The 22,584-nt window shown below is 38.6% G+C and overlaps 1 protein-coding gene across 1 annotated transcript in view; it reads right to left on the bottom strand.

The window, feature by feature from the left end:
• The window catches only part of DMD (dystrophin), a 2,307,273-nt gene that overhangs the window by 220,950 nt on the left and 2,063,739 nt on the right, over nt 1-22,584 (bottom strand). The window contains exon 62 of the mRNA XM_023515448.1: nt 6,970-7,030. Coding sequence (XP_023371216.1) covers nt 6,970-7,030 — 61 coding nt within the window. The remainder of the gene's footprint in view (nt 1-6,969; nt 7,031-22,584) is intronic.

Genomic DNA, 22,584 nt, shown 5'->3' with positions numbered 1-22,584 from the left:
TTAACGAACTTGTGAGATACAAGCAATACCAACATTTACATCTCGCAACAAGGTCTATAAAATCAAAGGCTAGAATTAGTACTCTGCATAACACTTTGGCATCCATTTCACTCTCTTTCAGCTAATATCTTAACCTGAGTTGTTTTCATGATTATATCATCAATTATGCATTACTGACTATTCCTTCATCCGGTTCCAGAGCTTAATGAGACTCAGCTAATTTGACCTTTGGAACCATCAAACTGTGGAGAAGAAAGCACAGCAGAGAAGATTGACCTCTGGGTTATCTTTGTGTACTAAAGCCTTTTGAAAAGTCAGAGCACCGGGCTTTTGGCAGTGATTTCAAAAATTTAATTACCCAGAGATATTCACCAGCACCCTCAAAGACTGACAGCTCAAATTAGACAGTTGATTCTCTGTTACATCCACTTCCCATCATCAATGGTGCTAAATGGTTAAGTGAAAGGTTTAATATTATTTGTCTTTTCTATCCTGATAAGATTGATAGTGCAATAAGAATCCTCAAGGGCGGTATGAAGATTCATTTTCACTTCTCTGGAAACTGTCACAAACAATTTCTATTTTGAAGTCAACGTTTATAAAATCAGAGAATGTCAGAACTGGAAATGACCTTTGGTATCACTCAATTCGGCTTCCTAAAATGACAGAAAGAGAAACTGAGGTCTACAGAAGATGAGCAATTCACCATTGGTCAAATAGCTAGTTAACAGCAAAGCTAGAACTAGATTTCCAAGTCTTCTGAAGCCTGATCTTCTTAAAATTCCTACTATTTTAATATTGTCTTGTTAGCTTCTAAAAGGCATATTTTAAAGGGAAATATACATGAGAATCAGCCAACACAGAAATTCTTAGCTGGTCAATTTTTGTTAAAGCTAAGGAATTGCTAACCATTGCTACCTCTGTATATAAATATAGATGCTAAAATAATAATCAATAATTCACAGGAACAAATAAACTAACCAAAACTTGAATTACAGCAGTGGTTCTACACCTTCCTAATGCCGCAATGTATTTTCATTGTTACAGAGCGGTCACCATCCACAGGTTGAGAACTGCTGAATTAGAGCAACTGCTCATACAAATAGGAGCTGCAGCAAGGATGAGGGCAAGATATGCTCTAAACATGGGAAGTTCTTGGAATGTGAAAAACTGCCCAGAAAATAAGAAGAGAGGAAATACAGTATGGAGTGGGTAGTGCCAAGACTCGGATGCTATTAAAATTAGAGGACACTGGTACTAAAAGTCAGAGCAAGATCCATGACTACAAACCAGAATATAGACCAGTAGGGTACAGAATGATGGAAATACCAAAAGGTGAGTCTAGACAGATGGCCACAATTCCACGCAGAGAATCAAATATTCATCCTGGTAGAGATAAGGAACTGTAGGCTATAAGAAGACTGGAGAGTCAGAACTCAAACCAGCAATTTTGTCAGCAGAGGTAGCAAACATAATAAGAAATGTTGACTGTATTAACTGTTAATTCAGGTTAAGTCTTACTTCACATTTTGGTAAGTAGGAACCACTAGAAAGTTATAAGCAACTCAGATGCAAAATAAATGGCTGTGGAAACATGCTGGGGATTGAGAGTAGAGAAAAGGGTAGATCGAGGTCATCAAGCAACCTATGTAGCAAATGTATATATAACAGAGAAATAGCCAGTAGGAAAAGACAGACACTCCTTTGGACATGAGATGCTTCTTCAGCATTGCATATTAAAAAAAAAAAAAAAAGCTAAACAATTAGCAAGTTTCCCAGAACCCCCTTTTTTGCTCTTCTGTGAAGTGTTTCAGAGGTATTTAGAAAGAGAACCCGATAAAATGCACTACTGGTGATTAAGTCAGCAGGTTTAATACCAAGTTTCATTAGTGAATTCTTCCCATTAGTTAGCAACTGCAGTGTCTTTGAAGGAGGAAAGGACCAGCTTGTCTAAAAATCAAATCCTTCCTAAGGGACAGCTGGCAAAAATATAAGGTCAAGTACCTCAGCTGGTATTATAGAAAAGTAGCAGAAAACCAACCTTCAGCTAGAACTAATATATGTAGAACAGGTTATGATCTCAATTGGTTTCTCCAATTCCGGTACCAATGGGAGACAGCAAATAACATTTACTTTCTTCAAGAGTGAGTGGTGACTACAGAAAATGCTAAAAAATTTCATAACCAATATTTGGGCTATTCTGGTCACAATATCCCAAGGAAGATATAACAGAGCTGGAAAAGATCCAGGGAAAAACAACTAAGATGATCAAGGGGAAGCTTATCTTTCAGTCAAGGACAGACTAAAAGACTAAAAAGGATTAGAGTTTCTCAGACTGGGAAGATGAAAATGAAAAAGCATTAGTGGGGGGATATGAGGTTAAAGTCAAGTCTGGGTAAATAGAAATGTGTTTACTGAATTCCAAGCATTTAATTGGGGTTGTTCCTTGAGGTTAGATGATGCAGATTAAAGAGAAATTAAAACATTCCTTTATTTATATAAAAGTCAGTACATTTGTGGAACCTATTCCTAAGACAAGGCTGAGATGGGAAATGGAAATTGTTTAAGATACCATATGATGGCTCGGCGCCTGTGGCTCGAGTGGCTAGGGCACCAGCCACGTGCACCTAGGGTGGCGGGTTTGGATCCAGCCCGGGCCCGCCAGATAACAATGATGGCTGCAACCAAAAGATGGCCAGGTGTTGTGGCGGGAGCCTGTGGTCCCAGCTACTTGGGAGGCTGAGACAGGAGACTCGCTTGAGCCCAGGAGTTGAGGTTGCTGTGGGCAGTGAAGCCACAGCACTCTACCCAGGGGGATGGCTGGAGGCTCTGTCTCAAAAAAAAAAAAAAAAAAAGACACCATAGGATGAACTCATTGCCAGTTGATTTACAATCCATTATTAAGAAATGGTCACAATGGATCTGAATTTTTTAGGCAAAAATTAGTAGGTTAACTAACAAAATAACTATTGGTATTTTCATCTGGGAAAGAGTTCTATGCTAGGTGCCCTGTTGGTTTGACCCACTGTGATATTTCTTATGCTCGTATTTGAACATCCTGCATGCAAGTTTGGGATTCCTAAATTCTTTTGACAGTCCAGAACACAGAAGAATACTTTTCAAACTCATTAAGAAAGTAAGAGAGTCCCAGCTCTTGGCTCTGTTTGGTTTACCCATATGGGAGTATACAACTTAAAAAGGTGAAAGAAATCCTAACAGAATGCAGCAGCTGGTTAAAGGCTATTATATTGAAATTTTCATGAGTTTGACAGTAGGCCAAAAAACTACAAAATGGCAGCGAGTAGAAAAGGCAGTTGTAACAGGTTGAACATTGTTGGTGATTATTTTTTCAGTGGCAATGAAAGCCGTAATCAAATAATCTGAAAGAGATGCTGGCAGAATAAGAGAGACCCAAGGGAGAGGGAATATGAAAACTGTAACAACAATGTCTGCTCTGGACTAATAAACCAGACAAACATGTAGTATGAAGTATCAAAATCAAGGTTCTTAGACTCATAGGAAAAGCGGGTGTCAGGATGCAGGCACAAACACTGCCTGATTTGCAATCTAGAGCAAAAGATGCTGTTTATGACTTAAAACCTCAAGGATGAGTGCACAACTCAAACACCAACTAGAAACTGCGCTGTTGGTATAGAAACCTTTTGTTATTTGGATGATCAGTTTATCTCAGAATTGAAAAGGAAAAATTACCAAGCATTGAAAAAAATATAGCCAGAGAAGACACCTGATTTTGCAGCTGGGTATGTGTGGTAAAAACTCTTGAATGGAAGTCAATACAAACAAGATAAGAAAGAGGAAAAATGGGGACTGGTTAAAGCAATGTCACTGGAAGCTTATTTTCATTGTTATTTTTGGAACAAGATGGCATCTCAGATCATAAATGGCATTAGCCAGGGCACGAAGTCCACTGAACCTTGTGCATCAAATTAATTTGTTTTGAGTAGAATGTTTTAGATAATAGTAATGGGTAATAATACAACACAATGGCATTAATGATCCGCTTACTAACAATGTCTATTTTATGAACCTTGTTCTCCCTGTGTTGCAGGTTAACATTTTGGATTTATATTTGGAAAATTCTATAATCCATAATTTCAAATAGATTATAATTATCGAGACAATTGTTCCCCAGAAAATTTCAGAGATACCTTTGAGAAATTAAGCAATTCCTCATTCAAAGAAACTTATTACTTTAGAGTCTTTTAAGGTCTACATACTCATCTTTCTTCTAATTTTTTCCATCTATTGTTTTAAATCTCTTATCACTGGGCCAGGAAGAATAATAGTCCTAAATTATATACCAAGATTTAAGCTCTTTAAAGAGGCGCCTAGAAAAATGGAGTGAATTGAGAGGGCATATCTGAAGCTAATTAAATAGTGGGAAATAAAATTCCTATAGTTAAAAAATAATTCGTGGTATGTTAATAATTAAAATAGGGAATTTAAACAATAAAGGTAGCATTCTCAAACAAAAGCTGAGATCTTAGATTTTCGAGTATGGGCAAGACCATTGAATGAGGCGCACTCACTGATTCTGAGAGCTAAAAAGAACCTTAGATATTATCTAGTCCAGTTCTATTTTATAAATGATAAACTAAGGTGTTTATAGGTTAAGTGACTTGCCCAAGGCCACACAATCATTTGATAGCAGAGTCAGGGCTAGAAATCAAGTTTTTAAATTCACAGATCTGCACCCTTACTAATACCACCATGATGATCTTCAAGTACATGAACGAGCATTGGACAAATCGGGTATCTAGCTGCACTCTGATTCTACTGATGAGAAGAGACCAGTTCATGGGGGGAGAGGGTGGGAATTACAGCTTTTCTGCAGTTTGTCTCCTTTTTATTTTTTGGACTGAATTCATTTCATCCCCCTGTAGCAACATCCATGATGCTACCTCTCTTGTAGCAGATGTAACATGAAGAAGATGAATATTTAGAGAAAAATGATGGGACTGAGGGATTCCAGGAATCTGTGTGAGACAGTTAATGAGTCCCAAATAGGTAGTAACTTGGAGGAGATTAGGCTTAAAGGTGTCTTGGATTCTAAAGTGTTCCTAAAACATCCCCAGAAGGAGAAAAAAAAGTCTTTATTTCAGCTCATAAAGGAACTGGCTAAAAGTGAGAGCTTCATAAGTGGGCCGAAGAAGTCACAGGTCTCAGGTATCATAGAGATGAAAATTTGTGATGACAAAGACACTGATGTAGAAAATCACTGTGAAGAGTTTGAATAAAACAGTTCCATAAAATATGCAGAGGCTGTAGAGCGGCAGCGCAAGTCTACATCAATATATTATTTCATAAAACATGTGATTTCAATAGCTAATTAAAATATGTAATTTAAAGTTAGTGTTAATGAATTAAATACAACAAAAATAATAAAATTAAATTAATAATAAGAAAATTAAAAAGCAGGATCAAAGCATATAAAAGAAGAATTTTTAAAGTTAAGAGACATGTAGTTTGGAACAATTTAATAAGACAGAGTATTACGTTGTGCACATTTTCCCACAATTTAAGAAAAAGGGAAAGCTCAAGTGGTTCCCAACTCCCTCAATGCTAGCCCAGTCAAGGGAGCTCTTCTCAGAGCCCTTTCCCCAATTCCAGGCTCACACTGTCCCTCTGGGTTCAGTCCCCCCAAACCTGCCCATCCCATCCATTTATGCTTGCTCAGCACCGTCTGAGGGCTGGAACCTGTTTGTGTCTTTCCAAGTCTCCCATAGGCCTGGTCAGGAGACTGGACAATACTCTAAATATTTGGCGAACTAACACAGGGAGGAAGAAATGCTTGGGTCTATCCTTGCCCCCCAATCTCCATGTGGTTCTCCCTGTTTCTATTACTTCCAGCTCCCCAGAACTTGAAATGCCCCCCCCCCCAAAAGACAAAGAGTAAACTGTTTCTTAAAGGATGTTTCTCTTCTTGAAGAGCCAGGAGACTCCCTTTATTCCCATTCTTCTGAGTTACCAAAATAGAGGCATGAAATCAAATTTCTTAAGAACTGTAGTAATGAAGATCTAGGACTGCTGTTATTGCTTTAGAGCTAAATTAAAAAGAATTGATGGGCAGTGGAAGAATAAAAACAGATTTGATAAAAGATGGCAGGCTGAAAAAATGGGAAAGCATTTAATATTTTTAGTTAGACTCGTGACAGGATCAAGTTCAAAGAATTCAGTTGGTATTAAAAAATATTTCACAAACTAGATCAATTTTAATTGTTTAGCTAGGCAATTCAAAGTTAAATTTAAATCTGACTCTACTGCACAACTGATGAGAGACTGTGAAGATATCACAATCATTCAATCTCCTCTCTCTTCCATGCTGACCCAATATATCGTAACTTATATTTCATGCAACATGCCTTCAGAAGGTGCTTCTAATACCTCTATTCCTTGGACTGGCACAAATGATCCCAGAAAACAGTAACATTCTGTTATTGTAGGTGACAAACACTGAGTGCCAGGCATCAAGAATGAATAACTCAGTTCCATAAACCTGGAATCGCTGTTTTCTGCCTTTTGGATATATGAAATATTCATTCACCTAAAACAGTCTGTGTACATATAACTACAGAAATCTTCCATCTTTATCTGAAGGAGAAACGTGGGAAACCCCTAGCTAAATGAAATTGTTTTTGCACACATTCACTCCCACTATCAATATTATCTGGAGCTTTATGTTCAGTTCTGTTGTGAAAAATCTGCCCCCCCATCACTAAACATATCATATATGCTGCATGAAAAAGAAGTTTTCTCAAAAGCAGTTCCCTGTTGCATCAGCAAATTTACGATAGTAATTTTAGCATGAGTTTACTATCCATGATTCCTTAGGAAAGAAATACATATTGTAGGCCAGGCTGATGTCACATTAAAAAAATAAATTCATTTGTGAATATACAGATTAGTCACAATAAATGCTCCTTTAAGAATGTGCTTCTTTCAACTTACTTGATATAGTAGGGCACTTTGTTTGGTGAGATGGCTCTCTCCCAGGGACCCTGGACAGAAGCTGAAAAAGAAAAAAAAAAAAAAAGAAAGGGAAGGAGGTCAAGTTCACTGCAAACAGGAAAGACAACATTAATCTCCAGAATTACAATTTTACACTGATATTGGTCTGTTTGCTCAGTTGCCCATGAAGACAGAACGGATTAACCTGCTGTTCTGAAATTTCTGTCCTAATCTAAGTGAAATTGAACTCATTCAGGCACAAAGATAAATGCAAAGGAAAAAAAAAAACCTTTCCACTGCCGAACCTATAGAACAGATAAGAAACTGAATGAGTAGACTGACAAGGCTTCTTGTATGTGTCTCCATTGGGTGCTTTTCCTATAACCCTTCCTGTTGCTGCTTCTCAATATCTTTAACCATTTGATTGACCAGGTTTTATTAGTTTAGCGGTTCAAACACCCCTCTGTGATACAGTTACATCCTAAGTTATTGAAGCTAAAGTAAGATGCTTATCACTCCAGCATGCTTATTTCTCTCTTTGTTTGAAAAAGAATCCAAATTCATTTGCTGATTATATGTTTAACTGATGTCTCAAAGTGTCAGCTGACCAGCTTGGTTTTTATTAGCAAAGATAACCAAAAGAGAGGGAATAGTACCTGGAATTAGAGCATAATGAAACTTCTGTGATGAGTAATGAATCCTATAGGTGAAATTTCATTTCATATACTGGGAATTCATTTTATAATGACTTTGTTGATGAGTCAAATACATCATCTTTACACTTTTTTAAATGCTTAATTTGTAAGGACTTTTTTTTTCTTTCCTAAAGCTGAACCTCCACAAATACCTTTTATCCACCATTTGATCTGTTGGGTTTTTGCCTTTCTTTAAGATAAAATAATCCTGTTTAGGAGATACGATAACATTTTCTCAAACAATAAAATATTCCTCCTGAATATAGTTTTAAGACACTGAAGTACTGAGACACTGGAGTTTTAAGAAACAGAATAGCATCAGAAATAGAAACATAGAAAGCATTCTTATTAACATCTAGTACTTTTATCTGTATGTACATTTTTCCCTGAAGTTTCATCCTGCTAATAATCTGAAGCACAGCTGATGCTGACCATTATTTCCTCTTATGAAAAGCTCCCTTCTAAATTAGTCTCACAGTAAATTCACGCTGCAATGTATTGAGATGTAAGAAAACGTCAAAGCTAATATATCCATGACTACGCTGTCTAATATGAAAGAACAGCTTCTAATAAAAGTTAACTTCCCCCACTGCCAGACAATTTAAGGGTAATGAAACTCTAGCTTCTTTGTTTTATATGGAGTAATAGAGGGATTGAATCACCCAACCTTTAACCAGACATGCTGTGTTGTTCCTTGGAGATATGTCATTTAAACGATAAAGGGAATGGCTTTGTATTTAGCCGCTAATTATGCTTTTTTGTTTTGGCAGACAGGAATTTTTAATATGAAAAAAAAATATTTAGCTGCTACTTTGACATAGTCCCTCACTTTCAATTTTTCTCTGTCTGATCTCTATTCCTCTCTCCTCCTTCCCTCCGCCTTCTCTTCTTCCCCCTTTCTCATTCTCTGCCCAACTCTCCTCTTGTCCTTTTTTCTTCTCTAGGATCCAACTCTCATGTTCGGATTTTAAGAATATGGGCTGGATTCCCTGATCGACCTGGTTAGAGTCTGATATTTTGGAAAACTAAAAACTCTACCCCTTCTGTAGCTAGAAACGTGGGGAAGAGCCAGAAATTAGAGCTCCTGGCTGCTCTGTGCACCCTCTTCTTAAAATACCAGCATCGTAAAAGGAAGAAGAGAATTCCAGAGAGCATTTGGTCCAGCTCTCACTGGCTGTAAATGCCAAGCCTATGAATGCCTAAACTGAGAAAGAATGGCTATTTTTTCCTTAAAGGTCTCTAAAGAGAGGAAGGCCTCACAATATCTTTCATTATCCCTTTCCAGTTCTTTATTATTCTAACCATTCAGAAATTCTTTCTAATTCGGAAGATGCTGGATATGTTCTCTGGTAGCAGAAGAGTCAGTCTGGATTTTCTACACTATTCCTAGGCACCTCTTAGAGAGAAGTATGCTGGAAAGGTCTGCTGATTGCCTGGCTTGGCTTGAGGGCTTTCTTCCTGAAAAGCAAAACAAAACAGAACAAAAAACAAACCAACCTTCAAGCAGGTAGTCTAACAAGAGACAGAGGAAAATCAGTGGTGCAAGGCTCAGCTAATTGCAAGACCTCCATAGAGTATCTATAGTTGACCTTGTGTTGTTAAACACTAAAAGGAAAAAAAAATCCCAACTAAACACCAGCGGCATTATCAGAATATGCTTGAACTAAATGGCTGCAAAGATTTAAAAAAAAAAATTAAAAAAATTACAAGTTCCAGATCAATGTGAAATTTAAAGCTTTTGTAATTGCAGTTCATAATTGCTCATCTTTTCTTTTTTAACACCCTCTGTCTTTATGTGTAGTTATCAAATTGATCCAATGGTAAGATTCAGTACAATTTCCCCCCTGAGAGATGTTCTTTCCCCTTTAACTCACAGTTTATAAATTCACCTAAGCAACTGCTTTGCAGTCATCATCTGAAAGCCTGAAATTTTATACTCAGAAATGTCCTTGACGCAATAAAAAAGGAAAATAACAACAGCCTCCTTCCATCCCTCCCCTGCCCCATCCCGACCGCATCCACACACACTGGAACTACTTGCTTTAGAAATAACACACAATTGGGTGATGGCTCTATGGGATCGAATTCAGTGCTCCTTCTCAAGAGATTGTTAAAGTGTTGTCGGCAATTTCATTTGGAGCTGCCAGATGATTCTGGTCTCGCCTCTTTTCAAAAGTTGATCAAACACGTAGTAACTCTCATAAGTGTGCCACAGAATTATCATTTCATTTCTTGCAGCAGTATGACTCCAACAACAGCTGCTTCTTATCTCAGTGTACCAGTGGAAGCTTGTCATCCTTCACAAAGCTAGCCGACGTAATAGACACACACATCTTTTATGCCTGATGTGTCCATTTTTAGTAGCCCATCAAAAGCAGATTTATCGGCAAGTAGTTTTTCTATGACAGTGGGCTGTCCTTTGGTATTTTCTTATACAGAAGTTTCTATAACCACTATGTGTAATCCCAATGCAGCTTTGTGATTCAGATCCTCCAGTGTAAAAATCATCCATTATCATACGATACCAGCACCATGGAGCATTGTCTACTGAATTTAAATAACAAGCTACACTTGAGTTTACTTAGTCCAAAACCAACCTGCGAATTTCCCCTTGTGTTACAGGCACAGCATGTTATTAAGAGCAAGAAAGGGCAGCAATTCTACCTTCAAATGTTTCTCCTCTCTTGAGGTGACAGGATTCAATATTGTGCCCAAGGTGGTTTTGAAAATCACAAACACAGACCACACTACTTAGGGGAAGTTCTGATTTCAACCATTCTTTAATGCATGATGAACAGAATGTGCCAAGCCATGCACCCTGGTGTTAAGCCATATTTTAATTGACACAGGGGCCTAACCAGAAAATTAAAAAGAATGCTAATGTTATTTAAGCTATGCCAAAAATGCACTCTCTGGAATTCAGACCCAAATACATTCATTAATCTTTCTGCTTTTCTTATATTTGGTGGATTTGGCATTTGATAACATAGTTGGGTGGAAAAAAGTAGATGGGGTTGAGACAAACAATGTAATGTTCACTAGAGATAAAACAGAAAACTTACCTCTGGGTTAAGGAAAAGGCATTAGGGAGAATCTACTAGCCACTGGCACTCGGTTCCTCAGAAGGAGCAGTGTTTTTAGAGACACAGTTGATTTTGGTGCAGCGAGGGATATTTCTTAGCCCTTTTCTATACTCTCCCTAAGGAATCTTTTTACATGTTTTTTAAAAATAATCATCCTACTCTCCATGAAATTTGAATACCACAGATATACTGCATGTCTGTTTATGGATTGTATGTATTTGTCTCTACTCATACAAAAGAAAAAGAATTGTTTTGTTCTCCAAGAACCAATTTTCATCCCCTTGAAGACAATACTGCCCCCATGGAGAATGCTTGATCTAGAGAAAGTTGGAGTGGGTGGGGGCGCAAAAGAACAAAGAGTTACTGAGAACTTCCTATGTGCCTGAAACATGGCCTAGTCTAGCTCATGTGAGACTCATAGTCACCTGTGATGAAGGTATTATTATTATTATTTTTTTGAGACAGAATCTCACTACGTCACGCTTGGTAGAGTGCTGTGGCATCACAGCTCACAGCAACCTCAAACTCTTGGGCTTAAGCAATTCTTTTGACTCAGCCTCCCAAGCAGCTGGGACTACAGGCGCCCACCACCTCACCTGGCTATTTTTTGGTTGCAGCTATCACTGTTCTTTAGCAGGTCCCAGCCGGGCTTGAACCTGCCAGCTTTAGTGTATGGGGCTGACACCCTACTCACTGAGCTATAGTCACTGAGCCAAGGTAGGTGCCAAGGTAGGTATTCTTATTTTCATTTTGCAGAAGATGAAACCACTGAGATCACATGAGATTAAATGAGCTAGTAAGGTCCTAAATTGGTAAGAGTAATAGATCCTAATTTTGGTTTGTTGTTCAAGATGAAATCAGATAGATAATTCAGGAAATAAAGGTGATAATAAACAGATTTCATGTCTACTATGTGCCTCACTGTAAGTTATGGAACATAATCCTCTCAAGCACCCTATGAGGTCATGTCATTATATGATCACAGATAAAGAAACTGAGGCTCTGACGTGCTCAGTAAACTAATCCAGGTCATGCAGCTAGTAAAGAGTGCATTCAGAATCACACCCAGGTCTAGTCTTTGAACTTCCCTCTATTTTATCATGAATGGCACATCACGGATAATACATGATTGTCAAAGTGTTGAATAAATAAATCTTGAAGGGGATTTTAACATTGCGTGGTCTAAGCTCTCTCCACTTTATGTGGTATCTACATTTACCCTCTACATAATTTCCACTAAGTGATTTTCTGGGAGCTGCTTGAACAACTTTCTTGCCCCTACATTGTGGAGTAGCTCTTGTGAATTTTCCATAACTTTTTTTTTTTTTTGCAGTTTTTGGCCGGGGCTGGGTTTGAACCCGCTACCTCTGGTATATGGGGCCAGCGTCCTACTCCTTTGAGCCATAGGCACCGCCCAATTTGACATAACTTTAATGATGTTTAGAAACAGCTTCCTTTCATCCTGGTCAAGATCTGCCTCTGTAACCTCCACCATTGCTCCTGTTTTAAATGTCCAAAATAAATTATCTGATCAGTTTCAGAGAAGCTAATTTCAGAAGAGCTGAGACTTATTTTTACTTGATGAAGACAAAAACAGAGCCCCCAAACAATATCCAATACAACTTCATTCATGATGTGACAATTTTTTACAGAGTACCTCCCCTGTGCTTGGCACTGTACAAAGTGCTGGCCCCATGGCAGTGAATAAGATAGACATAGCCATTGCTACTTTGCTCTTAATTTTAGTCTCTGAGGATATCTTTCAATGAGTATGTCTACTATTCCAGCCTTAAAATTAATAAACTGAGCAGATGTATGTGCTCAACTCCACACTAGGTATTTGTAAGTGGGAGGGGTGGGGGTGAGGTTGAGTGCAGAAAGAGGTCCTAATATGTCCCATGCTCTTAAAGACCATATTACTTAAGTGGGATCAGGTTTTAGAAGGACATCTATTATAATACGACTGTATCAATCAGAGTCCTGGCAGGAAGGAGATGGCACATTCAAATTCAGTAAGTTGAGACTTTAGTAAAGGGCTATTATTAAAGGTGTGTGCAGAATGTAGGGAAATCATGAGGGATAATATTTTTAAAAGGGAGCCACTGAGCATGCACACTGGGTAATGAGAGGCAGGTGACAGGGTCTCTGGTGCAGGGAAATGGGGAAATAAGCATTCCAACCTCATTCTTCACTTCCCACCATCTCCTACCACAGTGCTCTGGTGGCTGGACCCAGCCTGAAGCTAAGAGGCCTGGGGTTCCTCTCATGCAGCCCACACAGGTCAACCTCTCAAGGTCCAGAGCAAGGGAGAGAAGTGTGGAGGGTGGTTGTGGAGGGGCAAAGTGCAGACACTTCCTCATGCTGCTGCTATGACTTATATCTTTCTCCAGATTCTCCATCACTTCTCAGCTAATCCAGTATGGCACTAAATGCTTAATTTCTCCAAAGTACTGTCTGGAACTCTTACTCAAAAACTTTCTATAGATCCCCTGTATATGAACTAATTTGAAAGTTCCTTCTCTTGGTATCCAAGGCCCTTTACATCCTGACTTCCTCTCACCTTAGTCTCCCAGTCCTGCCCTACATGGCCCCACTTCTCCTTATCCTTGCTTTCGAACCCCCATGCTCAGTGACAGAGACAGCTGATTGTACTATACCTCAACTCCTCTTTTTAAATAACAGAACTCCTAATTGTTGAGTGCAGCAATATCCCTAAGGCCTATGCATGCCAGCTGAGGATATTTGGGTGAGACTTCTGGAAAAGTTCTTTAAAGATGGCTGATTCAATGGACTGGCAGATTTGGCCATTTCCCCATTCTCCTTCTTCCTACCTAGAACACAGATGTGATGATGGGCCGAGCTGCAGTCACCCAGACAGTGGAAGGCATCTAGGTTGCAATTCCCCAGAAGAAGATGCTGAGACAAGGAAATGAGTGCAAGTAGTGTGCTTGGTGATCCAAGGAGGTGGAAGCGAGACTTGAAGGGATGGAAGCTGATAAATGATACATTGCTGCTTTGGTCACCTGGGGCTCAGGGCAGCTAGGGGCTTCACACTTCAGAGTTACCCCACCTGAGGGGTGAGGGAACTGGGTTACTTATGCACTGTTGCTTGCAGGCTGCTCCTGGAGTATGGTGGGGGATGGTCATTAACTCCCTGGTACTTCTGGCCCGCTCCTTGTGCGATGAGCAGGCTCTAATGGTCAGAGGAGGCCTTAAAGGCAGATTGGTAGGTCTCTGTGGAAATCTCGCTTTAGCGTGCCTGGGCATGGTGAATGCTGGGGGAGGGATATGGAGAGGACCCTGACAACGTATGTTACAGAAGCCATATGCTAGGAATGGTTGGAAACATTGAGAAGTTTGAGCTCCTGTTGAATAAGAGTCATCATTCCAGTTTATCTCTGAACTTCTATACAAGAAACTTATAGGCCAGTACCTGTAGCTCAGCGGCTAGGGTGCGAGCCACATATACCAGAGCTGGCAGGTTCGAATCCAGCCTGGGTCTGCCAAACAACAATGACAACTACAACCAAAAAACAGTTGGGCATGGTGTCCAGCACCTGTAGTCCCAGCCACTTGGGAGGCTGAGGTAAGAGAATTGCTTGAGCCCAAGAGTTTGAGGTTGCTGTGAGTTGTGATGCCATGGCACTCTACTTAGGGTGACATAGTGAGACTTTGTCTCAAAAAAAAAAAAAAAGAAACTTATAAATCTCTCCTTTGTTTAAGCCACTGTTGAGGTTTGTTTTTGGTGACATTCAGCCAAACCTGCTTTTAATTGTACCATCCTCACCCTACCCCCACATACTCAAACCATCTGTGGCTACTCAGGGCATTCCTGCCTCAGTTTGGATACCACCCCTTACATCATGCCTTCTTTCTTTTTTCTTTAATTTTTAGTAATATTTCCTTTTCCCTCTTAACTACAAAAGACAATATCATGATTGAAGGAAAACACACAGAAGAAAACACAAAACTCTCAGTATTCCCACCACACAGGTATAACTTGTTAACATTTTTGTGTACATCATTTCACATATATACATATTTATTTTGTGAAATTCAAATCGTATTTTATATATACATACTTTTTTTTTTTTTGCAGTTCTTGGCTGGGGCCAGGTTTAAACCCACCACCTCTGGTATATGGGGCCAGTGCCCTACTCCTTTGAGCCACAGGCGCCACCCTCAAATCATATTATAGACAAAAGTTTTTACTGTCTTTTTCACTTAAAATATATTGGGGGAAAATATAACATGAACAAATTTTCCACCTTCTCATATATTCTTCTATAATTGATTTTTGTTGTTTTAAAAAAATTCACAGAAAGTAAAATTAGTTTTTTGTGCATGGAGTTCTATTAGGTTTAACACATACACCAATTCATGTGACAAGCACCACGATCAGGAGACAGGACAGTTCCCTCACCCCCAAAACTTCCTCATACTACCACTTTGTTTTTTTTTTTTTTTTATTGAACGGTAACTATGTACATTAATGCACTTCTGGGGTACAGTGTGGGGTTTTCACATGCAATCTGAAATACTTCCATCAACTGGTCAACACAGCCTTCATGTCATTTTCTCAGTTATTGCTTTAAAACATTCACATTCTACTCTTAGAAAGATTCACCTATACCCCCATACTACCACTTTGTACTCAACTTCTTCTCCACCCTTAACATCTGGTAGCTGCTGACTGGTTCTCTGTTTCTACAGCTTTGCCCTCTCCAGAATATCCTATAAATATAGGATGCAACCTTTTGAGGCTGGTTTATTTCACTCAGCATAATGCACTTGAAATTTATCCATATTGTTGTGTGTATCAACAATTGGTTTCTTTCAATTGCTAAGTATTCATAGTATTCCATTGTATGGCTATACCACAGAATATTTATCCATTCAATTGGTGAAGGACATTTAAGTTGCTTTGAGCACTTGGCAATCATGAACAAAGCTGGTATCAACCCTCCCGTATAGGTTTTTGTGTAAGAGTAAGTTTCCATTTCTCTAAGATGAATGCTTAATAGTGAGCTTACCAGGTTACAACAGATTTTTAATGGCTGAACAACATTCCATTAATGGATGTACCATGATTTATTGAATAAATTCTCTCTTTGGGAAGATTTATGTTGTTTTCAATTTTTCACCATTAAAAGGAAGGCTACAATGAACATCTTTGTAGATAAATATTTACATACATTTTTGTTAATTTTCTTAAGTAACATTTCTACAAGTATATTTACTTGATTAAAGGTTATGAACATTTTAAAGGCATTTTATTTATATATAATTTACATTTCTGCCAGCAGAATTCTTTTTTTATTGATCCAGGTGAAAAGAGAAAACTCCATTTTGTTCAGTCAAAGGCATTTGGTTGACATAATTCTCAAGGCACATGGATAAACTGATTAGAGTGGATTATTTGAAAAAATGTGTCTCACACCTTCCTCTTTTACAAAGATTGTAAATTTTTGAATTGGGAGAGGCACTCAGCTCATTGGCTTTCTATTTTAAAGCCCAACCTAGCATTGTGAGAGGTACTTAGATAACACAGAAAGTGTCCAAAAGCATAGATTTAGAAGAACTGGATGTAAACCCTTATTCTACTATCACTTTTGTTCTACCTGAACCTTATTATTATTATTATTTTTGAGACAGAGTTTCACTTTGTTGCCCTTGGTAGAGTGCTATGGCGTCACAGCTCTAACTCCTGGGCTTAGGCAATTCTCTTGCCTTAGCCTTCTGAGTAGCTGGGTCTATAGGCGCCCACCACAATGCCCAGCGATTTTTTTGTTGCAGTTTAGCCGGGGCCGGGTTTGAACCCACCACCCTTGGTATATGGGTCCAGTGCTCTACTCACTGAGCCACAGGTGCTGCCCTGCCTTATTTTCCTTATATGCAAAATGGGTATGATGATGTCTCCCTTACCAAAATGTTGTAAGGATAAAATGAGAAAAAGTGATATGAAATTGCTTTGTGAAATGTTATTCACCATATAAATAATGTTAGTAATCACATACCTATGTTATGTTGTCTGAATGATGGTAATTATAGAATCAATACTTCCTGTCTCAACTGGGCCGCATTTGACTTTAGCTCTTAAATCCATTCCTAACTACTATTAATGTGCCACATGTAGTATAACGTGCTGCAGAAAGAATTGCCTTTGAATACTACCTAACTATGTGGGCTTGTGGTACTTTTTTCTACATGTCAATCTTCCTAAACTAACGGCATCTGCCCCACAAATCTTTTATTCTTAGCTAGACCATTTGTCTGCCATTCCACAACATGAATGATAAACAGATTAGTTTACATTTTATACAGCAAAAAAATAGAGGGTCACAGATTACTTTAAAATGAGATGATCGGCTGGGCACGGTGGCTCACGCTTATAATCCTAGCACTCTGGGAGGCCAAGGTGGGTAGATTGTTTGAGCTCACGAGTTTGAGACCAACCTGAGCAAAAGTAAGACCCTGTCTCTACTAAAAACAGAAAAACTGAGCCAAGAAGATCGCTTGACCCCAAGAGTTGGAGGTTGCTGTGAGCAATGATGCCACGGCACTCTACCCAGGGCAACAGCTTGAGACTCTGCGTCTCAGAAAAAAAAAAAAGAGAGAAGATCACCAGATGAAAAGATAAGATGATTGTTCAGATGGTACCATACACAAGAATTAGAGGTAAAAGAGTAGAGTTTGAGAAGTGGTCTGTAAGTGAATTTGGTGCCCAGGGAAGTGAGAAGTCACACATGGCTCTATACTTAAAGACGTAGTTTCTAGGTAATTGGCATTTTCATATATGGAGAAAATATGCTTGGATGTGAATCTCAGATAAATGATGTATTTAGGTTAAAATATTTGGAAGGTGGGTCTTTTCTCTGAATCTCAAATATAAGGACACGACCGTAAGTACTGGAATGACAGCTGAAGCTATGGGAATGGCTGGACTTTTAAAGGAAGATAGCCAGAAAAAGAGAATTATATGTATACACTACATTTTCATGCAACGGAATATTATGCAGCATTAAAAAGAAGGAAATTCTACCATCTGTGACAATGTGGATGGACATTGAAGACATTCTAAGTGAAATAAGTCAGTCACAGAAAGACAAATACTTTACAATTCCACTTATGGGAGGTATCTAAAATAGTCAATCTTACAGAAGCAGAAAAAGTCAAACTTATAGAAGCAGAGAATAGAAAAGTGTTTTCCAGAGGATGGGGCAGGGGGCAATGGGGAGTTGTTGTACAATGGGTATAAAGTCTCAGTTAGGCAGGATGAATAAATTCTAGAGATTTCTTGTATAACATAATGCCTATATGTTAACAATACAGTGTTGTGCGCTTAAATTTTGTTAAAAGAGTAGATCTCATGGTAAGTGTTCTTGATGTACACATACACATACGTACACACACACAAAAGCAAAGGGAACATAAGGAAACTTTTGGAAGTGATGGATATGTTTGTTAATTTTACTTTGATTGTAGTCAAAGTATTATGGGTAATACACATGTCCAGACTCATCAAATCATATACATTAAATATGTGTAAATTTTGCATATCAATGATACCTCAAGAAATACGTAAAAAATAAAAATGAATGGATGGGTACATTGCCTAATACTAGAGAAAGAGAAAAAAAAAAGGGACTGTACCCTGGGGAATTCCTCCAGATGGTGGTGGCAATGGAATCACAGAGAAAAACAACATTGAACCTAGAATAAAGTAGGGTGAAACCTAAGGACAGGCTAGTTGGTAAAGTATGAGCAATGTTGGATTCCAATGGACTAAGGTTACAGAGGAAAAAGATGTATTTGATCCCATGATCACTGGTAACCTGAAATGGGTACTTTCACCAAAGGGTGAAGGCTGAACCAGATCACAGAGGTTGAAGGATGTAGTTAACAGAGGGGAAATACCAAGCCCAGGTCTCTGGCCAGTACTTTAGAAGTTGTGTGTGAAAAGAGGAGAACAAGAGTAGAGAGGGACAACATCTGAGGATTGGCTATCCCTCTCATGTTACGAGCTATAAACAGTGGATTCAGTTAATTTCTCTATTGAACTTGCATAGGATCTTCTTTATAACCTTACATGGAAAACTTATTGTTTTTTTTTTTTTTTGAAACAGAGTCTCACTCTGTCACACTGGGGTTGAGTGCTATGGTGTAATAATTCATAACAACCTCAAACTCTTGGGCTCAAATGATCCTCTTGCCTCAGCCTCCCAAGTAGCTGAGACCACAGGTGTCCACCACAATGCCTGACTATTTTTTCTCTTTTAGTAGAGATGGGTGTGTGTGTGTGTGTGTGTGTGTGTGTGTGTGTGTGTCTCACTCTTGCTCAGGCTAGTCTCAAACTCCTGATATCAAGCAATCCACCCACCTTGGCCTCCCAGAGCACTAGGATTATAAGAGCGAGCCACTGCACCCTGATGGTTCACCCTTTTTTCACTTCCTGAAATCATAATCAAGATTATAATATAGTATTTAAATTTCCATATAGTGATTAACGCTGAATATATAGATATGTATGTATTATTTTTTCCCATTGCAATTGCTTTCTGTAGAATTTTTCTTTTGATATGATGCATACAGTTTCTATAGCAAGGGGAAGTTTTCTGTTATTTAACTAAAAAGCCAAGTTAAACTTAACACTTTTCAAAACATTAAAGTAAGAATTGCGCTTTATATGTCTATATCATATATCAAAAGTAAAGATTCAATGAAAACTTTAAGATCACTTACTAAACTTTCAAAGATGGGCAGATTTTCCATAAAGATTTCAACAGCAGAGACAGATGGGCTACATTCCAGAGGGGAAGGTCACACGAGTGATGAATGAGACCTCTAATGTCTGCCATAGCTGTGAAAATCTTTATGGCTAACTAAAATTCCTCACGAATAACAACCTGTAAATATTATATGAGCTGTCAGACGGATAACACTGAGCTCTGAGACCATCACACGTGGTGAACAGAATACCACACCACGGGATTTGTCAGTAGATTGCCAAATCATATAGAGTATCAGGCTTACATTGGATCTGGGAAGTCAAGAGTTCATACTAAACTAATCGGCAAGGTGACTGAGTTGCTGATATAACACGAGATCTAGTAGCCAGTGCTGCTGGCTCTACAGTCTTGGAAAGTCTAATAACTAATATTGTGTGGCCACGCTCGTGAAAACAATCTCATTCAAACACACTTATAGAAAACTTCAAGAACCTTATTGTGATTATTAGGGGAGTAGGAAAGAAATCAAGCCTCACCAGGTCAGATATAAGAGGACAGGTGTCTATATAAATAGAGCGGTGACTAATTTATGCTCATAGAATTTCTCAGTAAATTTGAGCAGAACTGGCTGACTGCACCGTCAGAGAATTTTCCTCCAGGTAATGGTGGTTATAGTCATTGGGCCATCTGGGTCACGTCAGGTTACCAACAAGTCAGTGCAATATCACCAGGTGCCTTCACTGTCTCTCCAGATGTGCTTTTAAAAGACGGCAGGCAGTCAACAGCATTTGCTGAATGCTCTCTGTGTGAAAGGTATTGTATTAGGCACCAGGGAAATTTCAAGGAAAGTAAAATTTGAAACCTGATACAGTAGGGAGCAACTCAGATATTAAAAACCAAATGACTATAGATGCGATATAATCCATTTAGAAAGCAAAGTAAGAGTAAGAAAGGGCTACAACTATGACAGCAATTAAAGCAATAAGGGGGGTGGAGAGATTGAATTTTAGTCCCATTCTTTACTCCACCGTGAAAGAATTAAACATGTATACCTTAGCCATGGTCTCGCAGTGAGCAGAGTATGCTTCCCAGACCCTTGACCTTCGTTTGACCACATGACTTGCTTTAGCTGACACGATGTGAACACAGACTAGTCCTCTTGTGCTCTGGCAATCTGCTAAGAGATTATGTCCCAGGTGTCTTCTGATCCCAACATACTTAGAAGCAACCTAAATTGAGCTCATAGCCTGGAGGCAAACCCAGGCACCATGCAGCATGCAGTAGGCCTTTTCAAAGTCTATCCAGATCACCTGAACTACAGTTGACCTGTAAACTCCTAAGTGTGAGAATAGAAGCTTTATATTCTCATTGAAAAGTTATCTTGTGGCATGATTGTGGATATAGCTGACAGAGAAAGACAGAGAGGGAAAGAGAGGAAAGAACATCATAGAGATTAAAGAATAGAAAACACCTTTATGCCAAAGTCACTGCCGTTTGCTCTTTGCCACTTTTTCTACTCTCATCCAAAGATTAATGGGGATTATTCCTTTTAGTTTATGCAGTTGAGACTTGTGGGCTGCCATGCACCAGTCTCTGGAACCTCTTCTTCTTTTTTTTTGCAGTTTTTTGGCCGGGGCTGGGTTTGAACCCACTACCTCCAGCATATGGGGCCAGCGCCCTACTCCTATGAGCCACAGGAGCCGCCCTGGAACCTCTTCTTTTAGGCAGGTAATTCAGAACGGTTACAAGTATGTGCTTGAATGCGTTATTAAACTGTTGTAGTCTCAGTTTTCTGCAGAGAAATAGTCCTTAAATAGTCCTTATTTTACAGGGTTGTTGGGACTCCTTATTTTACAGGTGAATCCACGTAAAATGTTTCCTTAGTGTTAAGAGCACAACAAAGTACTCTATCTTTTTTTAATGCCTACTGCTACTCTTATTACTATTATCATAAAGGTAGTGAGTTATCAGGATAATTAACCCATTAACTAACTTACTGCCAACCCTAGGAATCCCAGAGTAACTGGGAAAATGAGAGACATTCTATGGTTCCAGAGTCAAACTAAGCAAAGCATGTGCCCAGGGAACAACTCAAGGAAGTAATCTCTCTTCCTCATTTGCCACCTATTTTATGACTTTTCAAAACATTTTGTGCAGTTCTCAGAGTAGTAAAACATGAAAGGAGGCAACTCTTCCTTTTGGCATTCTGATGCCAATGTACCCTAGGAAAATCAACTGTGTTTTATCATTATATACTAGATTAGCATTGCTTAGGAATTCAAAACAAATAGCTAAGTATTTTTTAGAAAGAAATAAAACAAGACATTTTTATTTTCAAGCTTTAGTTCTGATTTTTAATTTAAATTAGTATAGATGATACACGTTAGAGGAATTCTCTGAACTGAGGTTATGTACTGTCCTGTTTAACACATAAGACTTACTACCCTTTATTTGGCCCTAAGGTAATAAGGTTTTTATGACCTTTGATGTTGGGCTCCAGGAATAACAGAAGATTCAGTTTAAAACTTTCTCTCTTCCCCTAACACCTCTAATAAGATGCATCTGCTCCAGATTGCTTGCTTGGATCAAGTCTTTTGAATTAGTTTCTTTCCCTTGATGACTGGTCTAGGTCAAGTTCTACAACATGAACTCTTTCACTTTTTACCTCTTGAGAATAACTCCCTTCTATCTTTAACTCACACCATAAATGAGCTCATTTCATTCCACTCCTCTTCTAATTTTTTTCCCAGACATTTCCTGCACAGACTTTCTCTTTCCACATCAAATTGCCCCCATGTTGACTAATCCTTCAATAATTCTCTCTTGTCTGCCGATTTCTATCTCATTAAAACACTAGCACTCTCTAAAACCTATATTTATATTCATTATACATACATAAGAAATCCCATTTCTGAACAAAAGGGCTATAAGGAGACTCCATGCAAAATTGGAAAGGGGGATATTCACCATATCAGAATAGCTGAGTAGAAGGGAGAACCTGATTTTTCAACACGGAATACATATTGTGACTCTTGCTAAGTGAAATCAAGGACCAAGCAATTAGAAGATTTTTTGCTAGTTTTCTTTTTTTTTTTTATTTTTTTTTTT

This window comes from Otolemur garnettii, unplaced genomic scaffold (genome assembly GCF_000181295.1).
Source record: "Otolemur garnettii isolate 467f Iridium unplaced genomic scaffold, OtoGar3 scaffold00072, whole genome shotgun sequence".
Taxonomy (NCBI): Eukaryota; Metazoa; Chordata; class Mammalia; order Primates; family Galagidae; genus Otolemur; species Otolemur garnettii.
Note: the sequence above shows the minus strand (reverse complement) of the source record. Positions and strands in the feature narration are given on the sequence as shown.